This window comes from Otolemur garnettii, unplaced genomic scaffold (genome assembly GCF_000181295.1).
Source record: "Otolemur garnettii isolate 467f Iridium unplaced genomic scaffold, OtoGar3 scaffold00014, whole genome shotgun sequence".
NCBI classification, from domain to species: domain Eukaryota; kingdom Metazoa; phylum Chordata; class Mammalia; order Primates; family Galagidae; genus Otolemur; species Otolemur garnettii.
In genome coordinates, this window is record NW_003852409.1 from 30,115,721 (window position 1) to 30,129,238 (window position 13,518).

Below are 13,518 nucleotides of genomic sequence, written 5' to 3' on the forward strand. Positions count from 1 at the left end.
GCCCCAGTGCCGCCCCCACCGCCCATTGGCCCACTCAGCGCTGTGCGAGGCCTTCGCTGACCGCACTCTCTGGACCCGCAGCGGTTCAGGTGTCGGAGTTGGTCAAGTAGGCGCTGGCCGCAGACATGACGCCTGACGACCAAGAGGAGGCCCAGCCGCTCCTGGGGCCGCCTGGCAGCAGGTGAGCGGCTGGGGCCCCGGGCCAGGGACGCGGCCTCACCCTTTCGCACCGCTCCTGTGGGCACAACTCACCCACGGTCCTGTCCCCGCAGCACTCCCCGTGGCCGCCGCGTCTTCCTCGCTGCCTTCGCCGCCGCTCTTGGCCCGCTTAGCTTCGGCTTCGCGCTCGGCTACAGCTCCCCGGCCATTCCGAGCCTGCAGCGCGCCGCGCCCCCGGCCCCACGGCTCAACGACAGCGCCGCCTCCTGGTTCGGGGTGAGGCCCTGGGATTTCCCCTGCTAGGCTTAGGACCCCCGCGCCCATTCCTCGGACGAGCACCGCAGCCCTCAGCCTCGCATCCGTTGGTACTTAGGGCTGAGACCCTCGGCGGTGCTCGGTCTCCCTGCCCCAGGATAGCCCTTTCCCTGACCTCCAGCCTGGGACTTCGGTCTCCTTCGCTCTGAGGACGCGGGCGGTGGGTGGCGGAGAGGTAGGCTGCGGCCCCCAGCTCCCCTCCTCAGCCCGCGGTCGCCCCGTCCCCAGGCCATCGTGACCCTGGGCGCCGCGGCTGGGGGCGTGCTGGGCGGCTGGCTCGTGGACCGCGCCGGGCGCAAACTGAGTCTCCTGCTCTGCACCGTGCCTTTCGTGGTCGGTTTTGCCGTCATCACCGCGGCCCAGGATGTGTGGATGCTGCTGGGGGGCCGCCTCCTTACGGGCCTGGCCTGCGGCATTGCCTCGCTAGTAGCCCCGGTGAGTAGCCCTGCGTCTCGCGGCCTGAGACCAAGGAGGAGTGGGACAGACCTGGGGGCGTGGCTCTCCCCGCTGGGCCTCCTGGGCACGGTGCCCAGTACCTGCTGTACCTCTCCAACCCCCACATCGACCCTGGAAGGCGCCTCCGTTATTATCTCCATCTTATAGATGAAACTGTTATAGAAATCTGAAGTCCTTTGCTCAGGCAGGGTCCGCAGCTAGCCAACTGTGAAGCTGTTGCTGAAACCAGGATTATCCCCCTGAATTGTGCCTCTCAAACATGGTGGCACCTGTGGATGGTCAACAGGAGCCTCACATTATGGCTTTAACGCCCATCTCCAGATCACACACTACAGTTAGCAGGAAAATCCTGTTCTGGTTTGTCCTAGGGGCAAAGGCTACTCACAGACTTCTCCCTCAGCTTCTCCTGACTCAACCTGCTTGCTTGGGAGCCCCACACACTGGGGCCAAATCAACTCTCCACTTGCCTCCACAGACTATCTCTCTGGCCTCAGTTTCCTTTGCTACAAAGTAGGGATTATGGTGTTACTTCATGAGGTGGTGGTGAGGATTCAGTGATACTTGGCCCATACAGCCTATGGGATGGCTCTTGGAAGCTGGGTGATTGGTGAACACTGGGCTTGGGCAACCAGCTCCTCCCTCCCACCTCAGTGTGGTGGGAGTTGAAAGTAGCAACTCAGAGCCCTCCCTCCATGGGTTTCCTTTTGGCCTTCCCACTCAGTCCACCCTCGTTGCAGCAGCATCTGGGTCCAGAGAGGGTGAGGAAGAAACTAGGAATTTCAGTTTGGGGCCTTTTACTGGGCACCTGTCTTAGTCATGGACATATGGCATAGAATAACCTAGAAATATAAGGCCCTAGTGGCTCCTGAGCCCCGTAGGAAACAGTGGCAGCCACTGCTAGCAAGCAAAGTAGCAAGTTCCTGCCTCTCAGTGCAAGGGCACTGCTCAGAATGTGGTCTCTGGGCCAGCAGAGTGGGTGCCACCTGGAGCTGGTTAGCAAAGCAGACTCATGGACCCCAGACCTCCTGCATCAGAATCTGCATTTTATCAAAGGTGTTTATGCACATTACATGAAAGTTTGAGAACTCCGTTTCTTCCTCCTCTTATCCTCACACACACCAGCCACCCTCTACCCTTAGTCCCTTTGAAACACCTGCCACAGATCATTTAGTGATATGGGGGAGGACATAGGGACCATTGGGAGATTCAGGGCCTGAAGCAGCCCCCATCAGGACTCAGCTCTGAATGGCTGAGGCTTTTTGGTTTTAAGAACTCATCAACCGCGAGTAAAGTCTCATCTTAAATTGCTGGCAGGTCTATATCTCCGAAATTGCCTACCCAGCAGTCCGGGGGATGCTGGGCTCCTGTGTGCAGCTGATGGTCGTCATAGGCATCCTCCTGGCCTACCTGGCAGGTATAGTTATCATCTTCTCTTCTGATTTGTTTATGGCCATTTTGTGGATATAGAAACTGAGATTCAGAGAGGTCAAGGGACTAGCCAGAGGCCACACAGCCAGTGCTAAAGGTGCCAATATTCAGACTGCCTCCTTGGGACCTTCAAATACTTGGGTCTTGTGACTAAATTCTAGAGAAGGTGATGTCCTCAACTTCCCAGAAGCCTACTCCAGGGGTGTGGGAAGGGCTAACTGGTTAGCTCAGTACCTTACTGTGTAGTGAACTGGAAGACACATTAAATGAAGTAAGCTAAGCACAGAAAAACAAATTTCACATATTCTTACTCATGTGTGGGAGCCAAAAATTGATATTATGCAAGTAGTAAATAGAATGGTGGCTACCAGAGCCTGGGAAGGGTAACCCCAGGGCTTCCAGGCACGGGTGGGCCTTGCAGAAGTCTTCAGCCCAGGAGCTTGAGGGACTGAGTGTGTCTCCCTAAGAATGTCAGTGCCAGATTCACCATGTCAGCAAGGTACAGCATGAAGATGGCCAGTTCTTGGGTCTCCCGTGGCCCGAGCTGAGGCCCACACAGAGAAGCTTCCAAAGACAGGTGTGCTGTCATGTAGAAGACAACCACATTCCAATCTGGGTCTTGGGTTTGAGGACAACTTCTGCTATTTGCTATGTAATCTTAGCCACGTCACACTGACCCTGAGAGCTTCAGTTGGTATCTTTAAATGGAGACAACCTTCTCTTGAGGAAGTGGCCAGCACTCACTGGGGAGAGACAGACCTGGAGAGGGCTACCACTCCCCTGGTAAACATACAGATCCGCACTGTCCTCTTGCAGCCACCCATTCTGTGAAGGCTGCCCCTTCCCTCTCTCCTAGGAGCCTTTCCTCCCTACCATGTTGAGGCCTGTGCCTGAGGGCAAGAGCTTCTGTGGCCACTCAGCCTGAGGGCAGCCAAGCAAGTCCCTACGTCCTGCGTGGGGCTCCCAGTCCCCTCTGTGCAGCCAGGCCTCAGCTCTCACCCTGTGCAGCTGTGGCCCACCTTGGCAGCCCTGCCTGCTGCCCTTCCCCTGCTCACAGTGCTCACTGTGCTTACCAGAGGCTGCTCTACCTCACTCCCACCAGACCCCAAATCCTCCCAGACTAAAACCTCATGCACCCAGTGGGCCTAGGCAGGAAGGCACAGCAGCACCAGGAGGCCCAATGGGCTCCCCTGCTCCTAAGCCATACTGTCCATGTATAATGCACATTGTTATTTTTCCCTCAAAAAATTTAGCCAAAAAGTGCACATTCTACACAGCAAAATCCAGTATTTGTTGCTTCTGCTTCTCATTGATCAGTTCCTGTGAATTTTGATACACCGGCAGGGGGTGCATCAAAACTCTTGACTCCACAAAGTGACACAGTGATGACACATTTACTTCACATTGGAGCAACAACACTCCACCAGCTAGGCTTTATAGAACAGTTACGATCTATCCGTACCCCTTAAGACAGGAAAAACAAGTACTTCATAGCTAAAGGTGTTTTTCCACACAAATGGGATAGGTAAGCTTTGGGCTTAGGGAAAATTAAAAATTTAAAGAGTCTGTACTCTTAACTTATTTATTCCTGAGTGTCTTACTCCAAGAATCCTTTAAATTTACTTATTTTTGAGATGGGGTCTCACTGTATCACTCAGGCTGATCTAGAACTGCTGGTCTCAAGAGATCCTCCCACCTCAGCCTCTTGAGCCGCAGGGACTACAGCCAGGCACCTTTGACTTTACATAAGGCTAGATAATTGTGCATTTGTGGTGGTCTTCATACATGATCAAGATGACAAAATCCTATAATCGTCTTAATTTGATTTGTACTCTGAATGGATAATACAGTCAAATGATTCAACACACCAGAATGGGAAGCATGTCTAGTGAAAAGCCTCCCCATCTCTGTCCCCTTCCTCTCTGGAGGAACCAGCATTGTCTATTTCTTCCTAACCTTCCAGAAAGTCTGTGCATGTGTAAGGAAATTGCATCTTCTCCCTCCCCATTACACGAATAGTGCTGTAGCATCCACAGCAAGCTTCTCACACTGTTTCATGGCTGCACGTGTTTCCTGGAACAGTTACAGCATGGTGACCCATGTATCAATGCACAGCTGGTGTGGCTGACCCAGGCCATCAACCTTCATGAACAGTAATAATAATGACAATATCAATAAAAAAATGTGAAAGTAGCTATGCAGAGATAGTGAGGTCCCCACTTTTGGAGCTGAGTCCCTAGGATTTGCAAGAGGGGAGCAGGTACTGCCCGGGGTGGTTCAGACTGGCTCTGACACCTGCCTCCCAACCAGGTTGGGTCCTGGAGTGGCGCTGGCTGGCCGTGCTGGGCTGTATGCCCCCCTCCCTCATGCTGCTGCTCATGTGCTGGATGCCCGAGACCCCCCGCTTCCTGCTGACTCAGCACAGGCACCAGGAGGCCATGGCTGCCCTGCAGTTCCTATGGGGCTCTGAGCAGGGCTGGGCAGAGCCCTCCATTGGGGAGCACCAGGTGAGAGCCTGGGAGGCAGGGTCTAGCGTTGGAGGTCACCAGAAAAGCCTGAGGCTTGATCTCACTATCTCCAGAAGAGAATGATCAGGCTAGTCAGGGGAAAGGCCGGTGCAGAGGACTTGGATTTAGCTGGGAACTGCAGGGTGAGGAGAAGGTGAAATCCAGGTTTAAGAGTCAGACAGTGGTGAACCATCCTCTCTGCTCCCTACCAGTTGTGTGACCTTCCCATCTGGGAGCCTGTGTTTCCTTATCCATGAGATGGGAGTCTTAGCATGTGCCTTGTGGTGTCAGGAAGGACTTGGTGAGGAGGCTATGGGAGGTGCACAGCTCAGGGCCCGGCCTGAGGTGAGCACTGGGTATGTTGGAGGTGGTTGGGCACCTAGGCCAGCCTGCTGTTTGCCCAGGCCATCTCTCTGTGGCTCCCCCCACTAGTCAGTAAGACTTGTGGGGAGGTTGCAGTGACTTGTTTGAAGCCCTGAGGCCACAGGAGGGGCTTGGACAAGCCTTGGGACAGTGGGCCAAAGATGGTGCCCCTCAGGGGCAGGGAAGGAGATACCCTGACAGCCGGTCTCTGTCATCCCAGGGATTTCACCTGGCCCTGCTGGCACAGCCTGGCATCTACAAGCCCTTCATCATCGGCGTCTCACTGATGGCTTTCCAGCAGCTGTCAGGGGTCAACGCTATCATGTTCTATGCAGAGACCATCTTTGAAGAAGCCAAGTTCAAGGTAAAGCTGCCTCTATCTGGCCTGCCTCATCCAGCTGTCCCACTTGTCACCTAGCACAGGACCAACCCATCCCTTTGTCTGGCTTACCCAACTAGCTTCATTTGCCCTGTCCCCCTTAGGACAGCAGCTTGGCCTCAGTCATCGTGGGTGTCATCCAGGTGCTATTCACAGCTGTGGCTGCTCTCATCATGGACAGAGCAGGGCGGAGGCTGCTCTTGGTCTTGTCAGGTGAGGACTCAACCTTGTGCAAGTGGAGTTCCTGGCCAGGCTTCCCACCACAGAGGAGGCCACCACTCTGTGGGAGAAAGACAGCTGAGCATTCATGAGGACAAATATGGACTAACAAGGCCATGATTTGACAGCTCTTCACTCAGCATTCCCTGCAGGCCAGGCCTGTGCTCATGCCATCACTACATCATGCCTCTGCAGTAAACCCACAGGAAGATGCCATGATGGGGAAACCGAGGGCCGGGGAGGTAAAGTGACTCAAGCTTATGGTCCTTGTAGGCAAGTGATTTTACCTCTCTGAACCTCAGTGTTCCCAACTGTGAAATGGTGATAGTGACATTCTTCCCTCAGTGCTATTGTGAGGACTGGGAGATGATCCACATGGGGCCCTCTGCATGACCCACGACTTGTGGATACTTGGTATCCACCAACCACTGGGAAGATGGCACCGGAGCTGGGAGCCAGTTGTTGCTGCTGCACTGGCTCTACTCCTGCTTCCTCAGGCTAGGCGGGGGCTACTCTGGGGACTTGCTGGAGTTTGTGGAGGTCTGAGATCCATAGTTGTGTAGCTACTGCCCAACCAGGGCTCCTAGGGCCAAGGGGCCAGAATGCCGAGCTGGCTGCACTCGGGGAGCCAGGCCTGCCCCTCTGAGGAGTCTAGACCGCCAAACTTCTGTGGCCACACTGTACCCTGGGTGACTCCCCAGAGCACCCTGCCCACCACCACCCTCCTACCTACAGGTGTGGTCATGGTGTTTAGCACAAGTGCCTTTGGTGCCTACTTCAAGCTGACCCAGGATGGCCCCAACAACTCTTCACACCTGGCCCTTTTGGTGCCTGTCTCCACGGAGCCCACTGACACCAGTGTGGGGCTGGCCTGGTTGGCTGTGGGCAGCATGTGCCTCTTCATTGCCGGTAAGAAGGGGCCCAAGGGAGGCTGGGTAAGGGCATGGTCCCTGGCAGCCCCTGGCCCCACTCCTCCAGCTTCCTGTAGCTCTCAGCAAGTTCAGTCTTGCCCAGCCTCACCTTTCTGTCCCCTCGATCTTGACATCTGTGTTTATAGCTCTGACCTTGTGCCAGATGCTGAACTAAGCCCTTCTGTGTCCTTTTCACTTAAACTGCATAACAAGCCCTCTGAACAGGCCCATCATTACTCCATCTTAGATAAAACCTGTGCCTAAGTAGGAAGAGGGTGGCCCAAGGCCTCACAGCAGAAGGCACAGAGCTGGCAGGATCAGGCTGGGTCTAGCCCCACAGGCTGGGAAACTGGGTCTCCCTGTCCCTGTGGCAAGCCAAGGAGCCTAGCCACCATGGGTTCTGAGACCTGTCCTGTTCCTGCAGGCTTCGCTATAGGCTGGGGGCCCATCCCCTGGCTCCTCATGTCAGAGATCTTCCCTCTGCACGTCAAGGGCGTGGCTACAGGCATCTGTGTCCTCACCAACTGGCTTATGGCCTTTCTGGTGACAAAAGAGTTCAGCAGCCTCATGGTGAGTCCAGACCCTGTGGCCTTCCCCCTCATTCAGTCAGCGTAGAAGCAGTTTTTAAAACTCCTTTCATTGTAGATACTCAGAGTCAGCAGCCTTGCACGTAGGCCAGGACCCTGCCACACCTAGGAAGCCTGCTGTCTTGGTTAAGGGTGGCAGCAGGTGGGGAACCCAGGCTGTGACCCTGCAAGTTTCTTCAGTCTGTCTTGGTGGGAAGACAGCTTGGCTGCCCTCTTCCCATTAATGAACATTACACGGCACATGCACCCTCAGGTCTGTATGGGAAGAGTCACTAAGAGTGGGCTCCGGCCACAACTTGGCCACTTCCCTGTCTGTGTGTGACCTTGGGTGAGACACTCACTTTCTGTGGATCAGCTTCCTAGAGGGGAGTAACTGTACCTTGCCTGGGTTGCTGGAAGCGTCAATTTACTGACTTCTTAAGGATGGATCAGCACAATACGGTCTCTGCCTGGAGCTTCCCAGGCAACAGACAGCTCTGGGGCAGATGATCAAGTTATTTGTCCAGTTATTTGTTCCCTCCAGGTCTCCTGGAACCTACCATGTCCAGGCCTGTTCAAGGCGTCAATGACAGCAGTAGATGAGATGGGCAGGGTCCCCTTTATGATGAGAGCTGGGCAGGCAGGGGAGGGAGAACACCCTGGGGGGCTGGGCTGGGCAGGACAGGGCAGGGCAGTGGAGAGGCACGTTGGTGAGGGGTGTGGCCACCTGGGGCTGACCTAGAGTCTGCAGGGCAGCCTGGACCCAAAGGGCTGCCCCAGGGAGCATATCGGGAGGACTGGGGCAGAGGCTGGGTGGTGAAGAGTGCTCTCTGGGGTTGGCAGGGTATAGACACCAAAGGAAGAGAGGAAAAGAAGCCACAAAGGAAGTGACAAAGGACCTAACAGTAACTTGGGGGAATAATGTCCACAAAAGGCCTTTGATGAGGGAGGGGTCACCAGATCCCAGAGGATGAGGAGCTAAGGAGGAAGGCAACTGGGAGGTCACAGTGGAGGTGCCAGGGGAGACAGGCTCTAATTGAAGGGGACTGCCAGTGGGCCCCAGGTGTCTCCATGTGCTTGCCCTACTGATGGCTCAGCCATTCCCACTGCATCATGGGGAGGGAATCCATAGGGCCCAGCAGCCTCAGGGCCAGGGCCACAGCTGAATGTGGAGAGTACATCTGTGGACCCAAGAGAGGGAGCTCAGCTGTCACTTGATAGAGTGTCTCTGCCCCATGGGGCTGTGAGCTTCAGTTTCCCCAGCCACACAATGTCAATACCTTGGACAGTGTTCAGCCAGGCAGCCAACTATGTGCCAGACTATCCACTTCCCAGAGCTGGGTGGACACAGAATAGTCATGGCCACAGGCAGGGCAGGCTGGGGTCAGGGTACCACCTGGTGACAAGGGCTTCCTCAACTTGTGATCACATTGGAGCCTCTCAACCTGCTGCCATATCTTGCACCTTCCCTCTCTTGCAGGTGGTCCTCAGGCCCTATGGAGCCTTCTGGCTCACCTCTGCCTTCTGCATCTTCGGTGTCCTTTTCAGCTTGTTTTGTGTCCCTGAAACCAAAGGAAAGACTTTGGAACAAATCACAGCCCATTTTGAGGGGCGATGACAGCCCCTTTCTGTGAGTGGCTACCTTTCCTAGCTGGGCCAGCTTTGAGCTTTGGCAGGAATGGAACCAGCCTGTGACTCTGCACTGGGCCCAAGCCTGAGGCCCCTGCCCAGGGGAGCTGGGATTCAAGACCACAGCCCTCCAGAGACTTGGCCTCCTGTCCCCCTCTCTATAGCCCACTACCCAGGCCACAAGGTTCACCAGCCCCCAGGTCCAGTTCCTGCTGCTAGTCTGTAGACTGGGGGACATCTTAGAGGTCCTGTGGTTGGCCTTCCACATGCTGCCTCCTTCATGATACTGAAGCACCAGAAAAGGAGGAGGAGCTCCTTGGCTTTTCCCTCTCTGGCAGGAGATGCTTTTGGAGGTTGAGTGCTGGGCATCTGTTTGCTCATCTGGTGGCTGATTATCAGAAAGGAACTTTGCCAAATAAATATCTCAGAAAATTGGGTTATTGTTTTTGGGCTCTTTGTGTGAACCCAGTTTGAGAAGGGTATATTCCCATCACTCCCATAAACTAGGCCCTCCTGGGCACTGCCAGGATACCCTGGGGCTTTACATGCTCAGGGGCAGCCATGCCCACCCTTGGCACACAGAGGTCATTTCTGTCTTCTTCCTTGGGCTCAGTTCCCTAGGTCATTAGCCATCAAATCTTGTTGAGTTTCTCCCCAAAAAAGACTCTTTAATGGAGCATGAAGTCTTTTACAAATTACTTTTATTCATGAAGTGATGCTTATTATAGGAAAATTAGAAAACAGCTTTAACATAATCATTCTTTATAGCTGTTGACAGTCCACTAGGTATCTTACAAATATTAACTCATTTGATGGGGGAGGATGTATAGCAGAAGGAGAAAGGGCATGAGGCAGGATCTCACCTAATGTGCACATTGTGAGGTTGTATAACACGCCCCCTGGGTGAGGGGCTCCTCTACAAATGGAACTTTACCCTGGAAATGAGAATAATGTAACCTAAATATTGTACCTTCATATTAATTTGAATAAAGTGTAAACAATTAGCACAGGAAAAAATATTAACTCATTTATTTGGATAAGTAATTGTTCACAGGTGCCCCTTCCTAGAGATATCCTCTGTTAAGATTTTGGTTCTGTCTTGAAAGATCTGGTGCACAATACTCATGCTCTCCATTGGCGCCAAACAGAAGGGGCCGTTTTTCCCCTTTAATAGCTGCTTTGTCTACTTTCCAGCCCAGCAAGTGCCCACCGTGGCATCTCCTGTGAAGTCAGGGGAAATGAAGGCTGGAGAAGAGGGGCCTGAATAGATGGCACTGTGGCCCAGGCAGAGCAGGACTCTAGGGTCAGTTTCTGGAAGATGTTACAGCAGCTGCTCTCATTTCAGTAAAATGTGTGAAGCAGTCCACAGGACTCTGGGCAGTTTTCAGCTGTAGCAAAATCCAAATCCCCTAGGGCCTTCCGGAAGTGGGACATCTGTGTGCAGGAGCATCTGTGTCGCCTAGGGTGGTCTTGAACTCCCAGGCTCAAGTGATCCTCCTGCCTTGGCCTCTCAAGCAGCCAGGACCACAGGGGTATATACTGTGCCCAGCTTGTTTTCTTTTTGCATCTCAATGCATAGTAGCAAATTTCAAACACTTTTCTCCAATGTGATTTAAAAAGCTTAATGTAAACCATTTAATTAAGTTATTTATTTTTTATTGAGACAGTCTCATTTTGTGGCCCTAGGTAAAGTGCTGTGGCATCATAGCTCACAGCAACCTCCAACTCTTGGGCTTAAGCAATTCTCTTGCCTCAGTCTCCCAAGTAGCTGGGACTACAGGTGCCCGCCACAACGCCCGGCTTTTCTTTGTAGAGACAGGGTCTCACTTGGGCTCACGCTGGTCTCAAACTCCTGAGCTCAAGGCAATCCACCTACCTCAGCCTCCCAGTGTGCTAGGATTACAGCGTGGGCCACCATACTCGGCCACCATTTAACAACAAATGTACAAAATGAAAATGTTCCAAATGGTCCTCAAGCCCACTCACTAAAGTGAAGGGGCTGTTGTGATGTGTTGTATATTTCTGACTTTTTCCCATATGTGTATTTCATTCTGAAGCCTGCATTTTTCACCTGGCAGTATATCCCGAGCATTCACACAGATCTGCCAAATTAAGATTGCCAAGTAAAAATCTGACCCAGAAAATCAGGCTGTGACTTTTTTGTGCTCCAAATTGACAGATGGATTCTAATCCCTTTCCTGTTTTTTTTTAATAAGAATTTAACCTTTTTGTAAAAAACTTTAGAGACGTTATAAAACATTCACATGTTCAAAAAAATTCTAATAGAGGTACGAATTATTCAAAAATAAGAGTTTTGCTGCCCTGCAGGCCAAATCCCCAGGGAAACCATGGTTAATAGTTTCTGATTTTGTTTTTCCTGGGAATTACTTACTTGACCTTAGGTCTACCAAAAAAGCCATCTGCTATGTTTTGAGTCTTTACCAGGTCAGATGAGGATAGAAGCACCTCTGTGCCACCTTCCCTGCCCCCATCTCCCTATCTATCAGTTAATACTGACCATTTTTCCTAAGGTCCCTAAGTTGCCATAGGAAAAATGGGAAATTGTAGTTAAATGTATCTTTATTTACAAAATACTCAGTATAAAAATTTTACAAAAAGGTACATGTAGAGAATATTTTGTAAGTAAAAGGTACATTTAGCTGCAATTTCCCACTTTTCCTATGTATAGCAACTAAGGGCAACTTGTGGGACACCCTGTATTTTTACATTGACATTGTCAAGATTTATAACATCCACATTTTTTCTTTCTTTCTTTTTTTTTTTTGAGACAGAGTCTCACTATGTTGCCCTCGATAAAGTGCTGTGGTGTCACAGCTCACAGCAACCTCCAACTCTTGGGCTTAAGCAATTCTCTTGTCTCAGCCTCTCAAATAGCTAGGACTACAGGCACCCACCACAATACCCGGCTATTTTTTGGTTGTCGTTGTCATTGTTGTTTGGCAGGCCCAGGTTGCATTCAAACCTGCCAGCTCTAGTATATGTGGCTAGACCCTTAGCTGCTGAGCTACAGGCGCCGAGCCCACATTTTTTCTTATATGTGACCACAGCTGGCTCGTGCTTAAACTGGAGATTGTTTCTAAAAACATAAGCCATGTACCTTGTGGGGCCCTGACCACACGGTCTCGGGAGGATATGTGACAAGGCCTGGCCAGCCTGACCAGTGCCTTCCCTGAGCCTTGGTGGTGGATATAAGCAAGTCTTGGAATCCAGTCAGAGCTAATGAGATATACTCAGAGGTGCATTCTCTGTCCACTGGCTTGTCCTTGTGGGGGCTGCCATCTTGCCACTAACTGGCACTTGAGACTGAAGCTACCCTTGAGGAGAAGCAAGCACATTGACGAGATGGAGAGGTGCACCTTAAAAATTAAAAAGCACTGCCCAGAGATTTTCCCTTCTGAAAGCTGCCTTTAGAAGACTTTTTCTGGGTCCAAATGATCTTTCACTCAAGCAAAGGTGATATGGCTTTAAATTAGTAATAGAAAAGCCAAGCGAGGTAGCTCACACCTGTAATCCTAGAACTCTGGGAGGTCGAGGCAGCTAGATTACTTCAGCTCAGGAGTTTGAGACTAGCCTGAGCAAGAGCGAGACCCTGTCTCTAAAATTAGCTGACCATTGTGGCAAGCACCACTTAGAAAGCTGATGCAGGAGGATTTCTTGAGCCCAAGAGTTTGACATTGCTACAAGTTATCACACCATAGCACTCTACCCAGGGTGACAAAGCGAGACTGTCTCAAGAAAAAAAAAAGTAATAGACATAAAATGTAATTAGTAATACAAACCTTCATGACTGAGAGGAGGAAGAAACCAATGAAGTGTTCACATCATGGTTATATAAATATTAAGTGTAAACATAATGCAACGGGACTCAAAAATGTAATCCTATGTCAATAAACCTGTTACTCAAAAGAAATATTCTAAGTATCAAGAAAAAAATGAATTCTCTTATACAATGTCAGTTATTTAGAATAATGCCAGATTTGAATTTGCACCTTATTTAAGACATAATATTAGACTTTTTCCCCTTAGGAAACACATTATCTTATTACTAAGGTTTTCTCTCCTTTGTAATACACTAGCTATTGAACGAAACCCATCCTTTCTTCGTAAACTATTATTTGAGGAGACTTGGTGCAATGCTGTTATCCTCAATTTTCTTTTCATTAAACTCCTGGGTTAATCCCCTTGTTTCTTGGATTCCACATTTCACTCCTTGGATTCCATTTTAATTTACTGGTGTACACCTTCCTGGGGCTACCAGGCCCTGGTTGTGGTGATTTTTTTCAGGACAGATGCATAAGGAGCTACTTTCTGAGCGTTCCCATGCCTAAAAAGGCCTTATTTTGCCTTTGTCACTTTTGAATGGTAGTTTCATTCTGTTGTCTTTTTTAACATCTGCTGCGGCAAATGAAAAGTATGTTGCTAGTTAGTTCCTTCCCAGGTGAACTATTTTTCTCTTCCAGAAGCTTTCATAATTTTCTCCATGACAATTTAATATTCATAAGAATGGGCTCGGCGCCTGTGGCTCAACCGGCTAAGGCGCCAGCCACATACACCTAAGGTGGCAG

General features: G+C 51.2%; 1 protein-coding gene across 2 annotated transcripts; it reads left to right on the forward strand.

Annotated features, from left to right (window-relative positions):
- Positions 1-39: 39 nt before the first annotated feature.
- SLC2A8 (solute carrier family 2 member 8) lies at positions 40-9,846 on the forward strand. Of its 2 annotated transcripts, XM_003785315.3 has the most exons (10): positions 40-181; positions 273-435; positions 703-909; positions 2,245-2,344; positions 4,669-4,865; positions 5,449-5,592; positions 5,712-5,820; positions 6,562-6,735; positions 7,162-7,307; positions 8,784-9,846. In XM_003785315.3, exons 1-10 carry the CDS (start codon positions 126-128, stop codon positions 8,919-8,921), a joined length of 1,434 nt encoding a protein of 477 aa, XP_003785363.1. In that variant the 5' UTR covers positions 40-125; the 3' UTR covers positions 8,922-9,846. The 2 variants fall into 2 exon arrangements, with proteins under 2 accessions (XP_003785363.1, XP_012657804.1); XM_012802350.2 differs by lacking the exon at positions 7,162-7,307 and having other exon boundaries at positions 8,784-8,869.
- Positions 9,847-13,518: the final 3,672 nt, after the last annotated feature.

What these genes read in the sequence shown, in the direction of transcription:
- SLC2A8 (XM_003785315.3), top strand. Translation starts at nt 126, where the DNA reads ATGACGCCTGACGACCAAGAGGAGGCCCAGCCGCTCCTGGGGCCGCCT. An exon ending in TTGCCTCGCTAGTAGCCCCG is followed by an intron (nt 910 to 2,244) that starts GTGAGTAGCCCT and finishes AATTGCTGGCAG; the next exon opens with GTCTATATCTCCGAAATTGC. An exon ending in AAGAGTTCAGCAGCCTCATG is followed by an intron (nt 7,308 to 8,783) that starts GTGAGTCCAGAC and finishes CCTCTCTTGCAG; the next exon opens with GTGGTCCTCAGGCCCTATGG.